At 39.7% G+C, this 17,324-nt stretch overlaps 1 protein-coding gene across 1 annotated transcript in view; it reads right to left on the bottom strand.

Annotated features, from left to right (window-relative positions):
- Positions 1-993: 993 nt before the first annotated feature.
- The window catches only part of TNFRSF11B (TNF receptor superfamily member 11b), a 29,258-nt gene continuing 12,927 nt past the window's right edge, over positions 994-17,324 (bottom strand). The window contains exons 2-5 of the mRNA XM_068983815.1: positions 11,441-11,810; positions 7,404-7,598; positions 3,863-4,087; positions 994-2,169 (exon numbers count right to left, since the gene is read on the bottom strand). Of these exons, the coding sequence (XP_068839916.1) occupies positions 1,781-2,169; positions 3,863-4,087; positions 7,404-7,598; positions 11,441-11,810 (1,179 nt within the window). The 3' untranslated portion in view covers positions 994-1,780. The remainder of the gene's footprint in view (positions 2,170-3,862; positions 4,088-7,403; positions 7,599-11,440; positions 11,811-17,324) is intronic.

Raw genomic sequence — 17,324 nt, 5'->3', positions numbered from 1 at the left:
GAGGCCAGAATTCCAAACTCAGGATGTCAGCAGGGCGTACTCCCTACAGAGGCTCAGGGAGAAAGTGTTCCTCTCTTCCCTAACTTATGGCTTTTTGGCTTGAAACCACATCACTCCCATCTCTGCCTCTGACTGCACATTGTCTTTCTTTCTGTCTTTCTGCTCTGTGTCTCTTATGAAGACATTTGCCACTGCATGTCCCACTTGGATAATCAAGGATGATTTTCTCAAGACAACTTAATTACGTGTACAAAGAAAGATGATTTTTCTAAAGCACATTGACAGATTCTGGAGAATATGGTATAAACATAGTTTGAGGTGGGAGTACCATTCAACCAAATACATCACCCTTCCATTTAATGTTTTCTTAAATTAAATAGTGCCAGTTTCTAGTGCATGCCTGCTTGCTCAGTTACTTCAGTCATGTCGGACTTTTTGTGATCCTATGGACTGTAGCCCACAAGGCTCCTTTGTTCATGGGATTCTCTAGGTTAAGAATACTGGAATGGGTTGCCATGCCCTCCTCCAAGGGATCTTCCTGGCCCAGGGATCAAACCCACATCTCCTGTGCTCCTGCATTGGGAAGCAGCTTCTTTACCCACTGGGCCACCTGGGAAGCCCACACGTTTTTATCACTGGCAACCAAAAGAACTTATGTAGTTTCGTCTCTTGATGCTAGTGGCAGCAGTTATAAGTGGCTTGTGTCATCTGTTTACTAAACTTGACTTCAGAAATTCTTCAACTTACGTGTAGTAAAAACTACATTGGAGCATGTTAAAAATGCAGGTTTCTGCCCTCCTCCCTAGAGTTTCTCAAAAAATTGGCCCAGGAATCTGCATTTTTAACAGTGTTCCCAAATGGTCCTGATGATGAAAGAAAGGGAAAATTGTGAAACCTCGGATCCATTCATGTCCCATTCAAATAAAAGCAAGAGGAGAAGCAATGAAAAATAATTTGAAAACTTTAATTAATGATGTTGTTTATGTAGTAAAAACATAAAATCTTTTAAATAAGGTACATTCAATTTCTCAGAGCATCTAATATTCAGATAACTTATATTTCATACACTTTCCAACATTAAACAATTGACTACATAATGTATTTTCTAAAAAATGGTATTACACCTTATACAGGTAAAAGTATATTACAAAAATACTCTACACAGAAAGAATGGCAGTACCTATTAGGAAATGCTACAAACATTCTGTTAAAAATATATATTTTTATCTCTTTTGTGTATCATAATAATAAACAGAATATATATATTTTTCTTTCTAAAATTAAGTCTTACACAGTTTCCCTTCAGGATGGTAATATGTACAAACCTTATATCTGAATGAATATAAATAGCAAATACTATAATAGTGTTACAGATATATTAGTAACTTTTACAGAAAACAAATGGCTTTTAAATAAAAGCCTCTGGTACAGCTGAAATCTCAAAGCTATTTAAATTAGACATTCTGATATTTAGTAAGACACAATGGAGTCTCATTTCTTATTTCCAGTTGAATTACTGCAAGCAGTAACAAGAGAAAATAGAGTCAGTAGATACTGGACCAGATGTGTCAGCTAGATAAACAGTTTGGGGTTTATTATACTTTGGGGGAGAGGTAAGCGTTCTTTCTCCACACCATAGTTTCTTTTTGGGCCCTGGGGTCAAAGCCAGTCCTTGGTGATGAGAAAGAAATCATTGTTCCCTCCTCAAGAGCCTGAGAAACAGTCTACTCATTTATTAGATCTGGTCCATGGTGAGGAAACGCTCCGTGACCATTTCCGGTTATAAGCAGCTTATCTTTAACGACTGGACCTGGTTTCCTATCATTTCTAAAAATAGCTTCCGATATAACCTGTACATGGTGAAGCTGTGAAGGAACCGGATGGTCTTCTTCAGACTCTGAATGACAGTCTTGGGGAAGTGGTGCGTCTTCAAGTGCTTTAGGGCGTGCAGCAGGCCCTTGCGGGTGTCCTGGTCACCATTTTTTATCCTCCACAGGCTGAGCAGCTTCAGGAGTTGCTCACTTGATTTGCACGTCTTCACTGTTTTCTCAACGTCTTCTGTCGTCACTTTCTTCCCCGGCAAGCTTTCCATCAACTTTAGAAGCTGCTCAAAGGTGAGGTTCATGTGTCCAATATGCCTCCTCACGCTGTTTTCACAGAGGTCGATATCTGAATGAAGCGAAAACGCAGAGGCATTCATTCACATAGTCTATCTAAAGCCACTACAGAACTACCCCGAGGCAAAAGGGAGTTCCGCAGCATTTCATAATTTAAAGGCTGACCTCCTCCTTTCCTTTGAGGGAGGTCTCAAGTCACGCTAGTTATTTCTGAGAACTGAGTTCAATATTATTTTGTGTTACAATAGAATAATATGCTTTCTGTATTCTCGGCATCCAACATAGCTTTGTGAAAAGCCCACATTTGGAAAATAACAGTAAGAAACTAGAGACACATTGCTCTCAGTTTTCTAAGAAAATCTGAAGTGATGAAAAGCATAACATTTTAGAAAAAATACAGTTAGCTATTTTGTAATATAAACTTTCATTAATTGATACCAATATATGTGCTATTTGAAAAATTAGTTGCTTCAAATAGTCTTTAATAAATAGCACCAGAGGATTATCAGCACACAGGAGATCTGAAAATTCAATAATTCGAGGCCAAAGAACAGTAGGATACACATGACCTACAGAATATTTTGGTAATGAGCTAGGACATAAACATAGATGGAGTAAGTAATGTTTCTGTTGATGGCATTTAGTATCTGTAAGACCTAAGGCAAGTCCCCTCATATTTCTGGGCTAAAATGTCTTCATTTATAAAACAGGGAATTCGGTCCCATCCAATTCTAACTGTCTCTGTTTCCCTACTTCCCTTCCTTTCTGGCTCAGGGCTAATTATACTTTCAAAGAATGCATTTTGTTTGCCAAAAACAGAAGACAAGTTTACTCTGCACAAGTGAAAGCATTCAACTGTCCTAAAATCTGTGCCTCAGTTTCAGATGTTTGAGGCTTTAGAGTTGTGTAGGATTCCTCAATCATTTAACTACACATGAAGAGCAGAATGGATTTCTTATTAACATTGCATCATGAAAGGCACCTCCCCCAACCATTTTTTTCCAGAATGTCCAATGCTAATTCAAGTCAGAACTTTCTCTTCTGTGTATCCCAAAGCTTATAGTACACTCTGGATGAAACTTACTTCCTTTTCCCTTCTGTATTTATTCACTCCCATCATAATACACACACACACACAGAGTTTCGAAAGGAGATTCTTTACAAAACTAAAACATGAGAGTACTTGGATTTAAATAGCACTTTTCTCCAAGAAGCTCAAACACTTTAAAGAACTTATCTCATTAATCCTCATGACATGTGCTATTAAAATGGTAATTTTAAAATAGACTGTATTGTGAGGATTAATGAGAGGATACCTAGACACTTAGAGGCTCTCTGGAGAGAATTACCAGATAAATACTACATAGTTTCTTGGTAGAACTGCGAGGTAAGATCTAAAATAGTTAAAGAAGTTCTAGATATATCAGACAGGATGCTCGTACAGCTGCTAAGGGATCCAGAGTCAGATTTCCTGAGGTTTATTCGTACATTTGAAATGTATTTTCCCTCTTTCCAGAGAGACAATTGAAAAATTGGAGAGTAGAGAAGGTGAAAATAAAACCTCACATGACTGATCTAGGAACAGCTTCTCCTCTATCATTTGAAAACTATTTCAGTCCAACAATAATTCCCAAAGGGAAACAGCATCCACACAACTAAACCAACAGGTACATAGTCTCATTTCTGTTGTATGATGAGCAGGTGTTCTGATTTCTGTTTGAGTTGTTTAGTTCAGGCTACCATACCTTGGATGATCTTCTTGACCATATCTTGATCTTTGTTTTGATGCTTCCATAACTTCAGCAGCTGGAAAGTCTGTTCTCGTGAGTTGTGTCGCTGTTTTATCCTCTCTACGCTCTCTGCATTTACTTTGGTGCCAGGCAGACTGTCTACTAGGACACTGAGCCAGTTCGGGGTAAGCTTTGTAGGAACAGCAAACCTGAAGAACGCCTCCTCACACAGGGTCATGTCTAAAAGGAAGGTGGGGAGATTAAGAAGATTTACTCAATAATTCGGGCTTCCCTGGTAGCTCAGATGGTAAAGAATCTGCCTGCAATGCAGGAAGCCTGGGTTCAATCCCTCAGTAGAGAAGATCCCCTGGAGAAGGGAATGGCAACCTACTACACTATTCTTGCCTGGGAAAATCCCAGGGACAGAAGAGCCTGTTGGTCTACAGCCCATGGTATCACAAAGAGTGGGACATGATTAAGTGACTCACACTTTCACTTTCACTCAATAATTGGATTCTTGGATATCTAATGGATAATAATAATAAGAAGAAGAAGAAGAAGGAAAGGGAGAGGGAGATAGAGAAAAAAAGGACAAAAACCAACAAGGTTGTGTTTTCCAGAATATTGCATGTTAAAATAAAAAATTTTAATAAAATCAACCTTCTATTGCCTGGTGTTAGTGGCAGATTGGTTCCAAATAGGAAAAGGCGTACGTCAAGGCTGTATATTGTCACCCTGCTTATTTAACTTATATGCAGAGTACATCATGAGAAATGCTGGGCTGGAAGAAGCACAAGCTGGAATCAAGATTGCTGGGAGAAATATCAGTAACCTCAGATATGCAGATGACACCACCCTTATGGCAGAAAGTGAAGAGGAACTAAAAAGCCTCTTGATGAAAGTGAAAGAGGAGAGTCAAAAATTTGGCTTAAAGCTCAACATTCAGAAAACGAAGATCATGGCATCTGTCCCATCACTTCATGGGAAATAGATGGGGAAATAGTGGAAACAGTGTCAGACTTTATTTTTTTGGGCTCCAAAATCACTGCAGATGGTGACTGCAGCCATGAAATTAAAAGACGCTTACTCCTTGGGAGAAAAGTTATGACCAACCTAGATAGCATATTCAAAATCAGAGACATTACTTTGCCGACAAAGGTCCATCTAGTCAAGGCTATGGTTTTTCTAGTAGTCATGTATGGATGTGACAGTTGGACTGTGAAGAAAGCTGAGTGCTGAAGAATTGATGCTTTTGAACTGTGGTGTTGGAGAAGACTCTTGAGAGTCCCTTGGACTGCAAGGAGATCCAACCAGTCCATTCTGAGGGAGATCAGCCCTGGGATTTCTTTGGAGGGAATGGTGCTGAAGCTGAAACTCCAGTACTTTGGCCACCTCATGTGAAGAGTTGACTCATTGGAAAAGACTCTGATGCTGGGAGGGATTGGGGGCAGGAGGAGAAGGGGATGACCGAGGATGAGATGGCTGGATGGCATCACTGACTCGATGGACGTGAAGCTGAGTGAACTCCGGGAGTTGGTGATGGACAGGGAGGCCTGGCATGCTGCGACTCATGGGGTCACAAACAGTTGGACACGACTGAGCGACTGGACTGAACTGAGCTGAACTGAATGGCAGATTGCCAATCCAGCTTGGTCCAATGAAATATTCTTTTAGAATATTTTGGAGGGGAAGAGCTTACAAAATGTCTAATATTAAAGAATATAGTATTGCTATAAAAAATTACAGCAAAAATTCTATTACTTAGTATAATATTAACATATCTTAATGTAACTATTAAACATTCTGTTTCAGGTTTACCTAATATCTAAAAGTTACTTCAAGACCAATGTCAAATCATTGTCTTTAAGAAAGCCTGAAAAGTAACCTGAAATAGCATATTATTTTCTGCACACACACATACACATAGTACCTTTGGGAACTAGGATGGATACAGAAGTATAAGCATACATTAAGTGAGAAAATAATCAAACACAAAAACTTGTCATTTAGAAAAAAGGTCCAATAAGCTGAGTGTCTTTGGATTCATTCGGTCTGGGTTTGAATCCTTACTCTGCCATTCAAGTTCATACAGTAACTTGAACAAACTTCACAGTGTTTTTGTAAAGATTAAAACCCATATAGCAAAAGTGTCTGGCAAATAGTAAGTATTCAATGAGTGATAGAAATAAAATTATAAATGGATTAAAGAGAATGTTAAAGTTAGAGGTCACTCCTTTTATCATCCCTCCTCACATTCCATCATTTAATAAGAAAGCAGACAGGATGAATGACTTAGCTAAGATTTTTATAAAACAGAAAAAATGTTGGAACCAGGCTTAAACCTTAAATCTCCCAATCCACATTGCTATGTTTTATATATGTCTGCTGCTGCTGCTGCTAAGTCGCGTCAGTCATGTCCGACTCTGTGCGACCCCATAGATGGCAGCCAACCAGGCTCCCCCGTCCCTGGGATTCTCCAGGCAAGAACACTGGAGTGGGCTGCCATTTCCTTCTCCAATGCATGCAAGTGAAAAGTGAAAGTGAAGTCGCTCAGTCGTGTCCGACTCTTGGCGACGCCATGGACTGCAGCCCACCAGGCTCCTCCGTCCATGGGATTTTCCAGGCAAGAGTACCGGAGTGGGGTGTTTATATACATCTATGTTGCACAAAAAGATGTTTGAAGAGAGTCAAGCTGATTAAATACTAAAAGGTCAGTTGTCCTCGGTGTGATGAGTCGTTGGTAGGAGGTCTGTGATTAGTGTGGTGGCAGGAGTGACAAGATGAGGACACCAACCTGATTAGCGTCATCACCGACATGGGGTACACTCAGATACCTTGAACTTGGAGTTAGTGACCCTTCCTGAATAGAGTTTAAGACATGTACAGGAACTCAGTACTTCTGTGCAATAGATGCAGCAATACCACAGGTAACACAGCCAGTATTGCCTTTCTAATTTGTCATCTATTTATATCACCGTGGCTCAGATGGTAAAGACTCCGCCTGCAATGTGGGGAGACCTGGGTTTGATCCCTGGGTCAGGAAGATCCCCTGGAGAAGGAAATGGCAACCCACTCCAGGATTCTTGCCTGGAAAATCCCATGGACAGAGGAGCCTGGAGGGCTGCGATGGTCCATGGCATCGCAAAGAATTGGCACAACTGAGCAACTAACACAATCCAATCCAAGTACTCTCAAGTACTTGGCTTCTTAGTTGCCAGTTTATACTTTGGCTAATAATACAGATGTGTTTAAAAGCGATAAAAAATGCATAGCTTAAAAACATTCTGCAACTCGGACTCTGATAATGTGACCTTCAACATAATCTTACTCCACCCCTTTTCTGTGGGTAACGTGATTCAAGTGTGAGCACTATAATAGGAAGATGGAGACTTTTTGAAAGATTTTTGAGTCGTGGCTTTAGCAATGATGCACAGAGAATAGTCTTAGTTGGTTAAAATTCAAGAAAGGGGAAATATAAGTTTAACTAAGAAGGACCAGAGGGTCTTGTATTCATCCCAGAGGTGGTACGAAGATTGATATTTTGAAACATAATTACCTATTCCACATTTGTGAGCCGATGATTCGCTGCTACCAGAACATATATTGTCATGCGTTGCATTTCCTTTCTGAGTTAGAAGGAGCCCAAATGCACTGCAATTCGTGTGTTTTCTACAGGGCGCTTTGGATGATGTCTCATTCGAGAAGAACCCATCTGGACATCTTTTGCAAACTGTATTTCGCTCCGGGGTTCCTACAAAAATATCAAGCCGTTTAGCACATTCTTCTCAAGTACTCTCGCAGCAGAAACCATCTTGACAGAGTTGGGGTAAGACTTTTCACTTGGTTTTTACTGCTACTATTATGTTGCAGGAAACTTCAGGCATTTTCATTTTTCACTTCATTAGACAGAACAAAACTTTTACAGTGAACCCCTTAGGCATTCTTTCCTCCTTGCAATACAAACACAAATGTCTTCTATTGTTACCTACAAAGTACATAATGGGAGAGGAAAGAAAAGGGTAGGATGTTCAATTAGTCCTGCCTGTGCTGAAGTTGTCAGGAAGATCTTGTTGTCAGCCATATTCTCCAAACAATTATCCCTGGAAAATCATGACGATAACTGCTGTGTAACCGCTGTTAATATCATTCTTTGAAATCAGTACCCGTGGTATGCCACATCGTTAAATCCCAATCGCTTCCTACGGAATTTCTTTCATTCCTGAATCCTAATTGTGAAGCAATTCGTAAGTGTGCTAACCCCAAGAAGTAAAAATTTACAACATTATAATAAACTTTTGAAGGTGGCAATAAAGTTAACTGTGGACTCAAGTGTAAGCCTGCAGTTACATAATAAATGGAAGATGATATACCATTTGCTTAAATGGTTGAGTTTAAAAAGGGCACAGTTGTTAAAATTTCAGGCAAGGGTGACTGAAAGGGCATTTTCTTTCATGGTGGAAAGATACTTGATAAATTTGGGGAAATCATTGGCAGGAAAACTTGAACCAGTCAACAACCCAAGATGCTCTTAAAAATAAACATCTTTAAAACCCTTGACTGTATGCCTGAGTAGATCATACATTATAGTGTATTTGCATATGAAAATACCTCCATCTAGTGTAAGCTAGTTGAACAGATTTAGACTCTAGTGTTCAAATGTAGCTTTTACAGGGCAATTCTGGCTGACACAAGGTACCAAATACTAAAGAGACAAATAAAAGTTAAAGAAAGTTAATAAACTTCATTTATTAAAACTTTTAACCTCCCATCTCACTGTATTCTCTACCAAAAAAGGGAAAAAGAGCACAGTGAATTTGGTTTTATTTTCACCTCTGGCTTCTTTCTTTTCTAAAGGGTTTGATGACGCATTGACCAGCAAAAATGACAAAAGGATGGCAGGAAAAAAGAAAAGGGGAGACCAAGCATGAAATTTTAACATGTTAAATGCCATTTCCAGGGTTTCAGTGACATCATCTTAGGAACCACCTTACAAAGAGGTCTCTCTTTTTTTTTTTTTAGTACTTTCTCTCTACACTCCTCTCCTTAAAGGGGATCCAACCCCATACCAAATTCTACAGTATCATAAGCAGAGGTATTTGGGCATGGACTGCATGGTATTATTTTATTGTGAATATTCTGGGAATAAATGGTCTTAGACATCTGGACCCAAATCTCCCTCTGTGAACTGCACAAAGAAGAATCTTGTCATTCTTCACATATGTGTTGATGGCTTGGGTGTTCTACATTCCAATGAGAAGGTCATAGGCACAGGACATTCTTCCAGGTAATTTAGCCTTTAAAGTTCCTTACCAAGAGGAATGCAAGAATTATAGAAGGAAAGTTTCTTAATATATGTGGAGGCTTTATGTAATGACCTTTCTGAAAATGACTTCCCTCTCTCATGATTGATAGAACTTCTTATAAAAGGATGCATGCATCTAAGTAAATGATTTGCCTTATTAATGTCAAGAGAAACACCCAAAGTATAATCTGGCAGGCAAAATGTGAAACAGAATGGCAAGAGGAATTTTGCTTTTCAGTTGAGAATTCACCATGCTAGGCATAAACAATTATATAAGAATTATACAACTAATAGAACTAACTACAGTTGATCCTTGAACAATGGTGGGTTAGAGGACCCAACCTCCTTGCACTGGAAAATCCCATTATAACTTTATAGTCAGCCATCTATAGCCAGAGTTCTGCATTCACAGATTCACGCAACTGGGATCAGGTATTACTGTAGTATTATTGAAAAAAATGTGCATAGAAGTGGCCCTGCGAGGTTCAAACCTATGTTATGTTGTTCAAGGGTTAGCTGTAAAATCTGAAGAGGAGGCAATCTGACTTCAAAACAACAGAGAATGAGTATTAAATACTCTTTAGACTAAAATTGCAGAATCTTGCCTTCCCTTTGGTCTGGAAACCTTTTATATTTTAGGCAGAGAGAGGTGAGAAAATAAATAAACCTCTGTGTACCTTTGTGCTAAGACTTCTGTTGCCTGCTTACTTCATTCTAAACAGATTTTCATGCTTATATGAGTAAAATTCTTACTATTTCCATTATTTTTCCAAACTTTCTAGTTTCCAAACTGCAATGCCCTGCTTAATGAATTTTCCTACATATATAAATTACTGAATTGAATTAAAAGCATTTGTTTCTGTTGGATGGGCTTCTCCCTCTATAACTTGGGTTAGCTTTTGAGTCCCAAATTGTCATCCAGTAAAAATTAGGAAGTGTCACCAATTTCTCCCTCAAAGACTTATACTAGGAGCATTTTAAAGAACTGTCATGCAATTTGCACCTTCTATGACTGGTTTTATAAAATTCACAACTTAGGACACTTAATAGTTCAGTTTTTGAATATATTTAATTCGTGTCCGACTCTTTGTGACACCATGGACTGTAGCCTACCAGGCTCTTCCGTCCATGGGATTTTCCAGGCAAGAATACTGGAGTGGGTTGCCATTTCCTTCTCCAGAAACCTAAAATGTTGATAATAATTTAGAGTCTATATTGCTACTTCTGAAAGTCAAAACAGTTACAAGTAATTCACATCCTCTAAACCCACAGTTGTCAACTAGGGCTGATTTGGCCATCCAGGGGACACTTTAGTGGAAAGAGTACTATTTTAGTGGCTAAAGACCAGGGATGCTGCTAAACATGTTACGATGCACAGGACTGCTGCCCACAAAAAGAATTATTCGGCCCCCAAAGTTAGTAGTGCTGAGACTGAGAAACACTGCTTCAAATTGAATAATTGGAATCTATACCCATACTGCTTTCTCCAGAAAAGTGAGTGAATACTCTTAATTTTTCCAGGCCAGGAGAACATGCAGACTATACTGAAACTTCATGAATGTAGCAAAAAAAAAAAAAGGTGGATTGCAGCTTTAAAAAATTCAGTGCAAACTGGCCTTAATCTCTGCTCTTCAAAATGCAAAAAGAGAAAGTACTTTGTTTGTAGACAAGTACTTACTCTTGGCTTGCCAGTCTGTTTTGTCTAAGATAAAGAATCAGCTTCACAGAAGAGATGCTGCTATGGCTGTTATCCTTCCAGACACTCAACTCCCCTGCCAAAGGAAGAACTAGCTTCATTTTTAATAATGAGCTGCACTTCCCCTAGCCATTCTCACTTTTTATATAATTAATTATAACTACTCACTGTTTGCACGCCAGAGCCTCATTAATATCAGCATAATTACTCTCTTGATAACAATTAACATTTCTGATGTTTGTCCAAAAGCACTGCACTCTGAGGCTGTCCATGCCAAAGTGAAACACAGACATATAGATCAGCTATGAATGGTGCAATGAAGAGTGTGTCCCTTTAAGAAAGAGCAATCCATCATGCATCTCATTAGAGAGTGATTTGCTGCATTTGAGATTTGTCACTAAATTGGCCCATCGTGGCAAAGTGCTCCTCTGAGGAATGGTTCTTTGGCAGCCATCCAGACACATAGTACATACCTAGCAGATTCTATTACCTTTGTAATTTGCTATCCTGTAATGTCATCAGGACCAACTTGTTCCCTTAAACTTCCCCCACTACCTGACTCTGTGCGATGTTAATGAACTTGGCTGGTACATACCCGGGTGTAGCACTCCAAACCCAGGGGGACAGCTCCTGTGCTTCAAGCAGAACTCCAGCTCCAGATAGCGCCCCTCCTCACATTCACACACGCGGTTATGGGTGCGACTGCACTCCTGCTTGACGTACTGCAGTTCCTTGCACACTGGGCTGCAGTACAGACACTCGTCACTGGTGTGCCAGGTGTCCGTATAGTGGTGGTCGGGACAAGGGGCACACACGGTCTTCCGCCTTGCCGTGCAGGGCTGCTTCAGGAAGGTGCCAGGAGGACATTTGTCACACATCAGCTGACGAGAGCTCTCAGGGTCATAATGAAGGTACTTTGGAGGAAAGGTTTCCTGGGTAGTCCATTTAATGGAGATGTCTAGGAACTAGAAGAAGAAAGGGAAATAGTGGTATGTTCGCATGGAAATGGAGTGATTCTGTGCAAAAGCATCATTAACCTCAGTCCTTTACTACCTAGAACCTCGTGCTCTTCCTGCCTACGGATCTAGGGCCACAGAAAACATGTTCAGAAGCCATAAATCTTGCCTCTAAGTAGATTAATCTCCAAGACCATGATGGCAGTACCAGCAAAGTATATTAGGAAAACATAGCTCATAGATAGCTGCAGTGGAAAGCTCATCAGAGTAGAAATTATTACACTTAGATGCACAGCTAAATAGCCTGTGTGCCTTGAGTAATACTTTATCTCCCTGGGTTTTAGGATAATCATTAGATTAGTGAGTTGGGTGAACTAGTGAGTTAGGCGAACTAGATTCTCAGGATAGCTATACCAGGATCCCTAGACTCCTTGATAAAAATGTAGATTCCTGGAATTTATATTCCTAAAAATTCTGATTCTACAGATGTGAAGTTGGGACTGAGGATTTTAAAATGTCCTGCAATGATTCCCATCTGTAGAACCCATACACAATAAATATTATTTCACTTATTCACTTGTTGATAGTTATGTACCAGGCTCTGTTCTGGGTATTTGGGATACAGCAGTGAATAAAATAGTCAACAAACTCTGTCTTATGGACTTTATTCTAATAACAAATTCTACATAGATTATGTGTTAGAAGATGACTGTTGTAAAAAAGTGAGCAAGTAAAAGATTGGAAATATGGAGGGGAAGGTGGAGAAATTGCAATCTTAATATCGGGTAGTGGTCACAGTAGTATATTTAAGACCAGATATTTTTCTTTTAGTTTTCCTGTTCTAAGATGTAATGATTTCACATGTATGTAAACAGTTGGTGATTGTACTCACTCTGGTCATTCATTCACTCATGCAGCAGATATGTACTGCATGCTTACCAGAAATATGCTGATGAGAAGATGTAATCTTTGTGCAGCTGGTAATCTGCTGGAGAAGTATTAAAATTGTAAGGCTGATTTTTCCTCCAGAATATCAGTGCAGTCTTGAATCTTATAGGTGAGTGACGTCTAGAAAATGAAATGATCACCTCTCTTAAGGTTAATTGGGGAAAACTTGAGGGAGCAGGCAGAGTTTCAAAAGTTTCTATCCATTATGGCCGAAGAGGTGTGTGCATAGTAGAGAGACAGTTTTGTGGGCCAGAATCCTGCTTGGAAGGTGGCTCCAAATGAGTATTCTGTCTTGTATTCTAGATCTCTAAAGGTCTTCAAGGGAACACTGAAGTAGTTCTTCACACTAATTAAAAGAAACAGTGTTGTTTCTGTATAGGGGTTGTTTGTTTGGCTTTTATTGTTTGTTTTTGGTACAGGGATCAACACTGACTATTTTCAGGCTTTTGGGAAATGACAGGCCAAACACAATAATTTTTTCTAAACTCTCTTCTTTGCAGAACTCAGCAAATCTCACAGAAACCCTTTGACCTGGGGGAAAGTGTGCCAAGTAGGAAAATAGCACTCCTTTTTGAATGAGGAATTACAGAAGTAAAGAAAGGCCTTTTTTATAAGCATTTGGGCATTTTAATAAGCAATAGAATCCACCTGCCAATACAGGAGATGCCTAAGACGTGGGTTCGATCCCTGGGTTGGAAAGATCCCCTGGAGAAGGAAATGGCAACCCATTCGACTGTTCTTGCCTGGAAAATTCCATGGACAGAGGAGCCTGGTGGGCTACAGTCCATGGGGTTGTAAAGAGTGGGACACAACTGAGCATGCATAAACGCATGCCCTCATTTCTTATTGGGATACGACTAGCAACAAGGCTGTTTGGACCTAATATGAGCTGATAAACCAGAATTGAAGAATAAAATATCTTACCTACAGCCACAGACCTTTTAACTGAGAGCAGTTTTCAGAGTGCTATAATGTAAAGGACCCCTAACCTACAAAAGATAGACTACAGTGGAAAATTGGGGCTGCCGTGATATTTTCAAGACACTTTCATGACCCAATGGTTTTGGGGAAAAGGATGTTCTTGAATTCCCCTGGGGCTTTTTATTGGCTCAGATAAAGTGGGTCAACAGTAGGAGAAAGAAATGGACCAGTAATGAGTGAAAGCTCTGGTTTGGTCTGTATCTTTCAGAAATCTATTCATTCAACATATGTCTCTTGACCACCCACTGTGTACCAGGTATTGTAGAAGGTCTTAGTATATGGTGACCCACAAAACAATGATGCTCTTCAGACTGCTCACAGTCTAGCAAGAAGACAACAATCAATCTTTTGAAGGAAATGAAACAAGATGAACTAACTTTGTTGCTACTTGGTCATTCTAATAATATTGTACTGTATTTTTTAAAGGCTCTTTGTGTGGATTTAGCTCAAATATTTCTAATGTCTTCAACACTAGGGAATGAAGTATTCCTGATGCAACTTGCAAAGACGCATGAAAGCAATGAGAAATGTTTTTATTTTTTTCTCTGTCTTGATGTTCACTTTCAATTTCCTGAAAAGCCACTTTTGAGGGTTCTGTTTTCTCAAGAGGGCCACCTCAGAGGTCCAGAGGGACATATTTGTCTTGCTTACTGTGGCTGAGTGAGCCCCATCCTGGTAGGGCTGGCAGTCCTGAAACTTAACCCTGCCTGATTTCCCATCATCCTGCCCTTCCCATGACAACACAGCTCATTTATCCATTAGCTGACTCTTTTCTCTCTTACCAAGAAGTGATGAGGATGAAATGGGAAAACCCCACAGATGGTGCATGTGTTCCTCACTAGAAGCAGCCACACAAATACAAGATCTGACCAAGAATACTGATGCAATTTGTATTTTTCTAGGCAATTGGACATGACACTGTTGGTTTTCTGAAACCATGCTTAAGAAATTAGTTGCCATTTCTTCAAAATACAGGGAAGCTGAGATGAAAGGAATCCAGAGGGGGAAAAAAAAAAAAAAAATAGGTTGACTTAAGGATTAGAGAGCAATTATAATAGTGAAGATCATTTCCCCTAGGCTACCGCATGGAATTATCATATATATTTTTAAAAATCGGAAAGCCTTAAGGAACTGCAGACTTGTTTTCAGCAAATTCTATGGGGCCTCTGTGATTTATTTGAAAATTTTCCACTTTGGTAGAGACAGAACTCTGTGTGGCCAAAATGGGATGCTTAGCTCTCCATCTCTGGTTAGCCTCAATCCCCGCATGGAATTTCTGGAACCAATTCTTGACAGAGGATTGGCAAAATTAATAAACCTCTTCATCTCAATCCCCTCTCTCACTTTCTTCTGAATTTTCTAGAAAAGCAATGAAAAGGAGGACAGTCCATCTTAACACTGGCTCTGGGTCCTTTGCCAGCTGATAGCATTTAAAGTCTAAGAAGAGTACAAAAGTAATTTCTGTGTGAAGTGCATAAACACTGATAAACATCTGCAAAAGCTAGGCCTCGTGCATAGGGGTCTCTGCAGAAGCCTGAAGTGTCCTATATTATAGTTTCCTGTAAAAGAAGCTGCTTTTTCATGCTTAACTTTTTTTAAATTAGAGGATAATTGATTTACAATATTGTGTTTTTTTCTGCTGTTCATCAACATGAATCAGCCACAGATATACATATGACCCCTCCCTCCTGAACCTCCCTCTATGTTGTCACAGAGCACTGGATTGAGCTCCCTGTGTCACACAGCAAATTTCCACTGGCTGTCTATTTTACATGTGATAATGATAAAGAAACATTAAAATGGAATTTTCTCTCCATTTTTTCTTTCTTCCTCTTCCCATTCTATATCTGTCCACCAGCTACAAAAGTGCAAAAGTAAATGAGGAACCATCCCAGGTCACAGTAATTAGTGGAAGCAGAATTAAAACCCAGAGCATGTGCCATAGAATAGTATATTTTGACCAAATCCAAAACATTGCGTAGCCCTAACATTGCTAGTTTTTCATTCAGACTCAAGAGCATAATGTTAGGAGATCACAGAAGTGAGATCACCCAATGCCTTCCTGAAGTCCAGATGAATGGATGATATTTCTTTCTTTGTGCTAAGACTAGCACCTGTTCAAGGTAACTGATATGGAAATTTCTTAGATGACACGTGATTTCAGTATAGCTGACTACCGGTATCTGCTTCTTCTTAAAGGATATAGGAATATACTTCCTCCATCAAGTTTATTTTTGCATGATGCAATGTAGTCAATCCCCTGCTATTGCGCTTGCTCTCTGGTATGAAGAACCACGAGTGACCCAGTGGGTTTCCGTTTATGGAAAATTCATTAAAAGGAGCCCACACAAAGCTTGAAATAACTACTTGGTTTGGGAGTTCCTTTTGTGATCCCTCGTCATGATCTTTGCCACAAAGAACTATTTGAGGACTACCAGAGTTAGCTAAACTTCTGGTCAATTTGGAAACCATGATATTTTACAGTTCATCTTAGCCAAGAAAAGAAACATTCAGGATATATACCACAGTGAGTTTCCTAAAGATCTCTTGTAGTATAAACTACAAAGCTTATTTAAAAAAAAACTCTTTTGCTATGAAGTTTAGCTTATTTAACTTTCTATAGTCTTATGGTATAATGGGGCTTCCCTGGAGGCTCAGAAAATAAAGAATTCACCTGCAATGCGGGAGATCTGGGTTCGATCCCTGGGCTGGGAAGATCCCCTGGAGGAGGGCATGGCAACCCACTCTAGTATTCTTGCCTGGAGAATCCCATGAACAGAAAAGCCTGGAGGGCTGCAGTCCATGGGATAGCAGAGTCGGACACGACTGAACTATTAAGCATACACATGGTATAGTGGCCTCTTCCCTATTTCCTCCAATCCTTAAATTATTTATTTATTCGTTCATTCAGCAAACACTTACTGAAACAATTACTACACTCAGGAAATATTGCTAAGCAATAGAGCCGAGTAAGTTAATGTTTGTTTCCTAGGAGAATTCATCCAAAAGCCTCTGTTGGTGTAAAAAGTCGCAAATCACTGCAAAACAATGAGAGGGAAAACAGAGGAAAAAAAGGATCAAGAAAAGACTCAATAGAGAAGCAGGTCAGAAATGAGAAGCTGAAATTAGGTAGCAGTAAGGAGGAGAGAAAAGATAAATATTATATGTTAGCTGATTGCCCATGGAGGGAGGTACTAGAAAGAGTAAAGGAGGACATGCCCGTGGATTATGACTATTAGGTATGTGGTGTTGCTGTTAATTACTGACAACAGGAGAGAGAAGCAGTTACGGAGGAAGACAATGAATTTGGTTCTGGGTCTTCCAACAATGAGACTCAAGTGGTGATGTCGAGTAGACACTTAAATATACGTATCAGGTATTCAGGATAGAAATGCAGCTAAAGACACGGGTTTAAAGGGATGAAAGTTCAATCCCTGGGTCAGGAAGATCCCCTGGAGGAGGGCATGACAACCCTCTCCAGTATTCTTGCCTAGAGAATCCCATGGGCAGAGGAGCGTGGTGGGCTACAATCCATAGGATTGCAAAGAGTTGGACATGACTGAAGTGACTTAGCACAAGGTTATGAGCACATAA

The sequence above is a fragment of the Capricornis sumatraensis genome, chromosome 11 (genome assembly GCF_032405125.1).
Source record: "Capricornis sumatraensis isolate serow.1 chromosome 11, serow.2, whole genome shotgun sequence".
In the NCBI taxonomy this organism is placed as follows: Eukaryota; Metazoa; Chordata; class Mammalia; order Artiodactyla; family Bovidae; genus Capricornis; species Capricornis sumatraensis.
The sequence above is the reverse complement of the archived record's forward strand: the minus strand, read 5'-3'. Positions and strand labels throughout refer to the sequence as shown.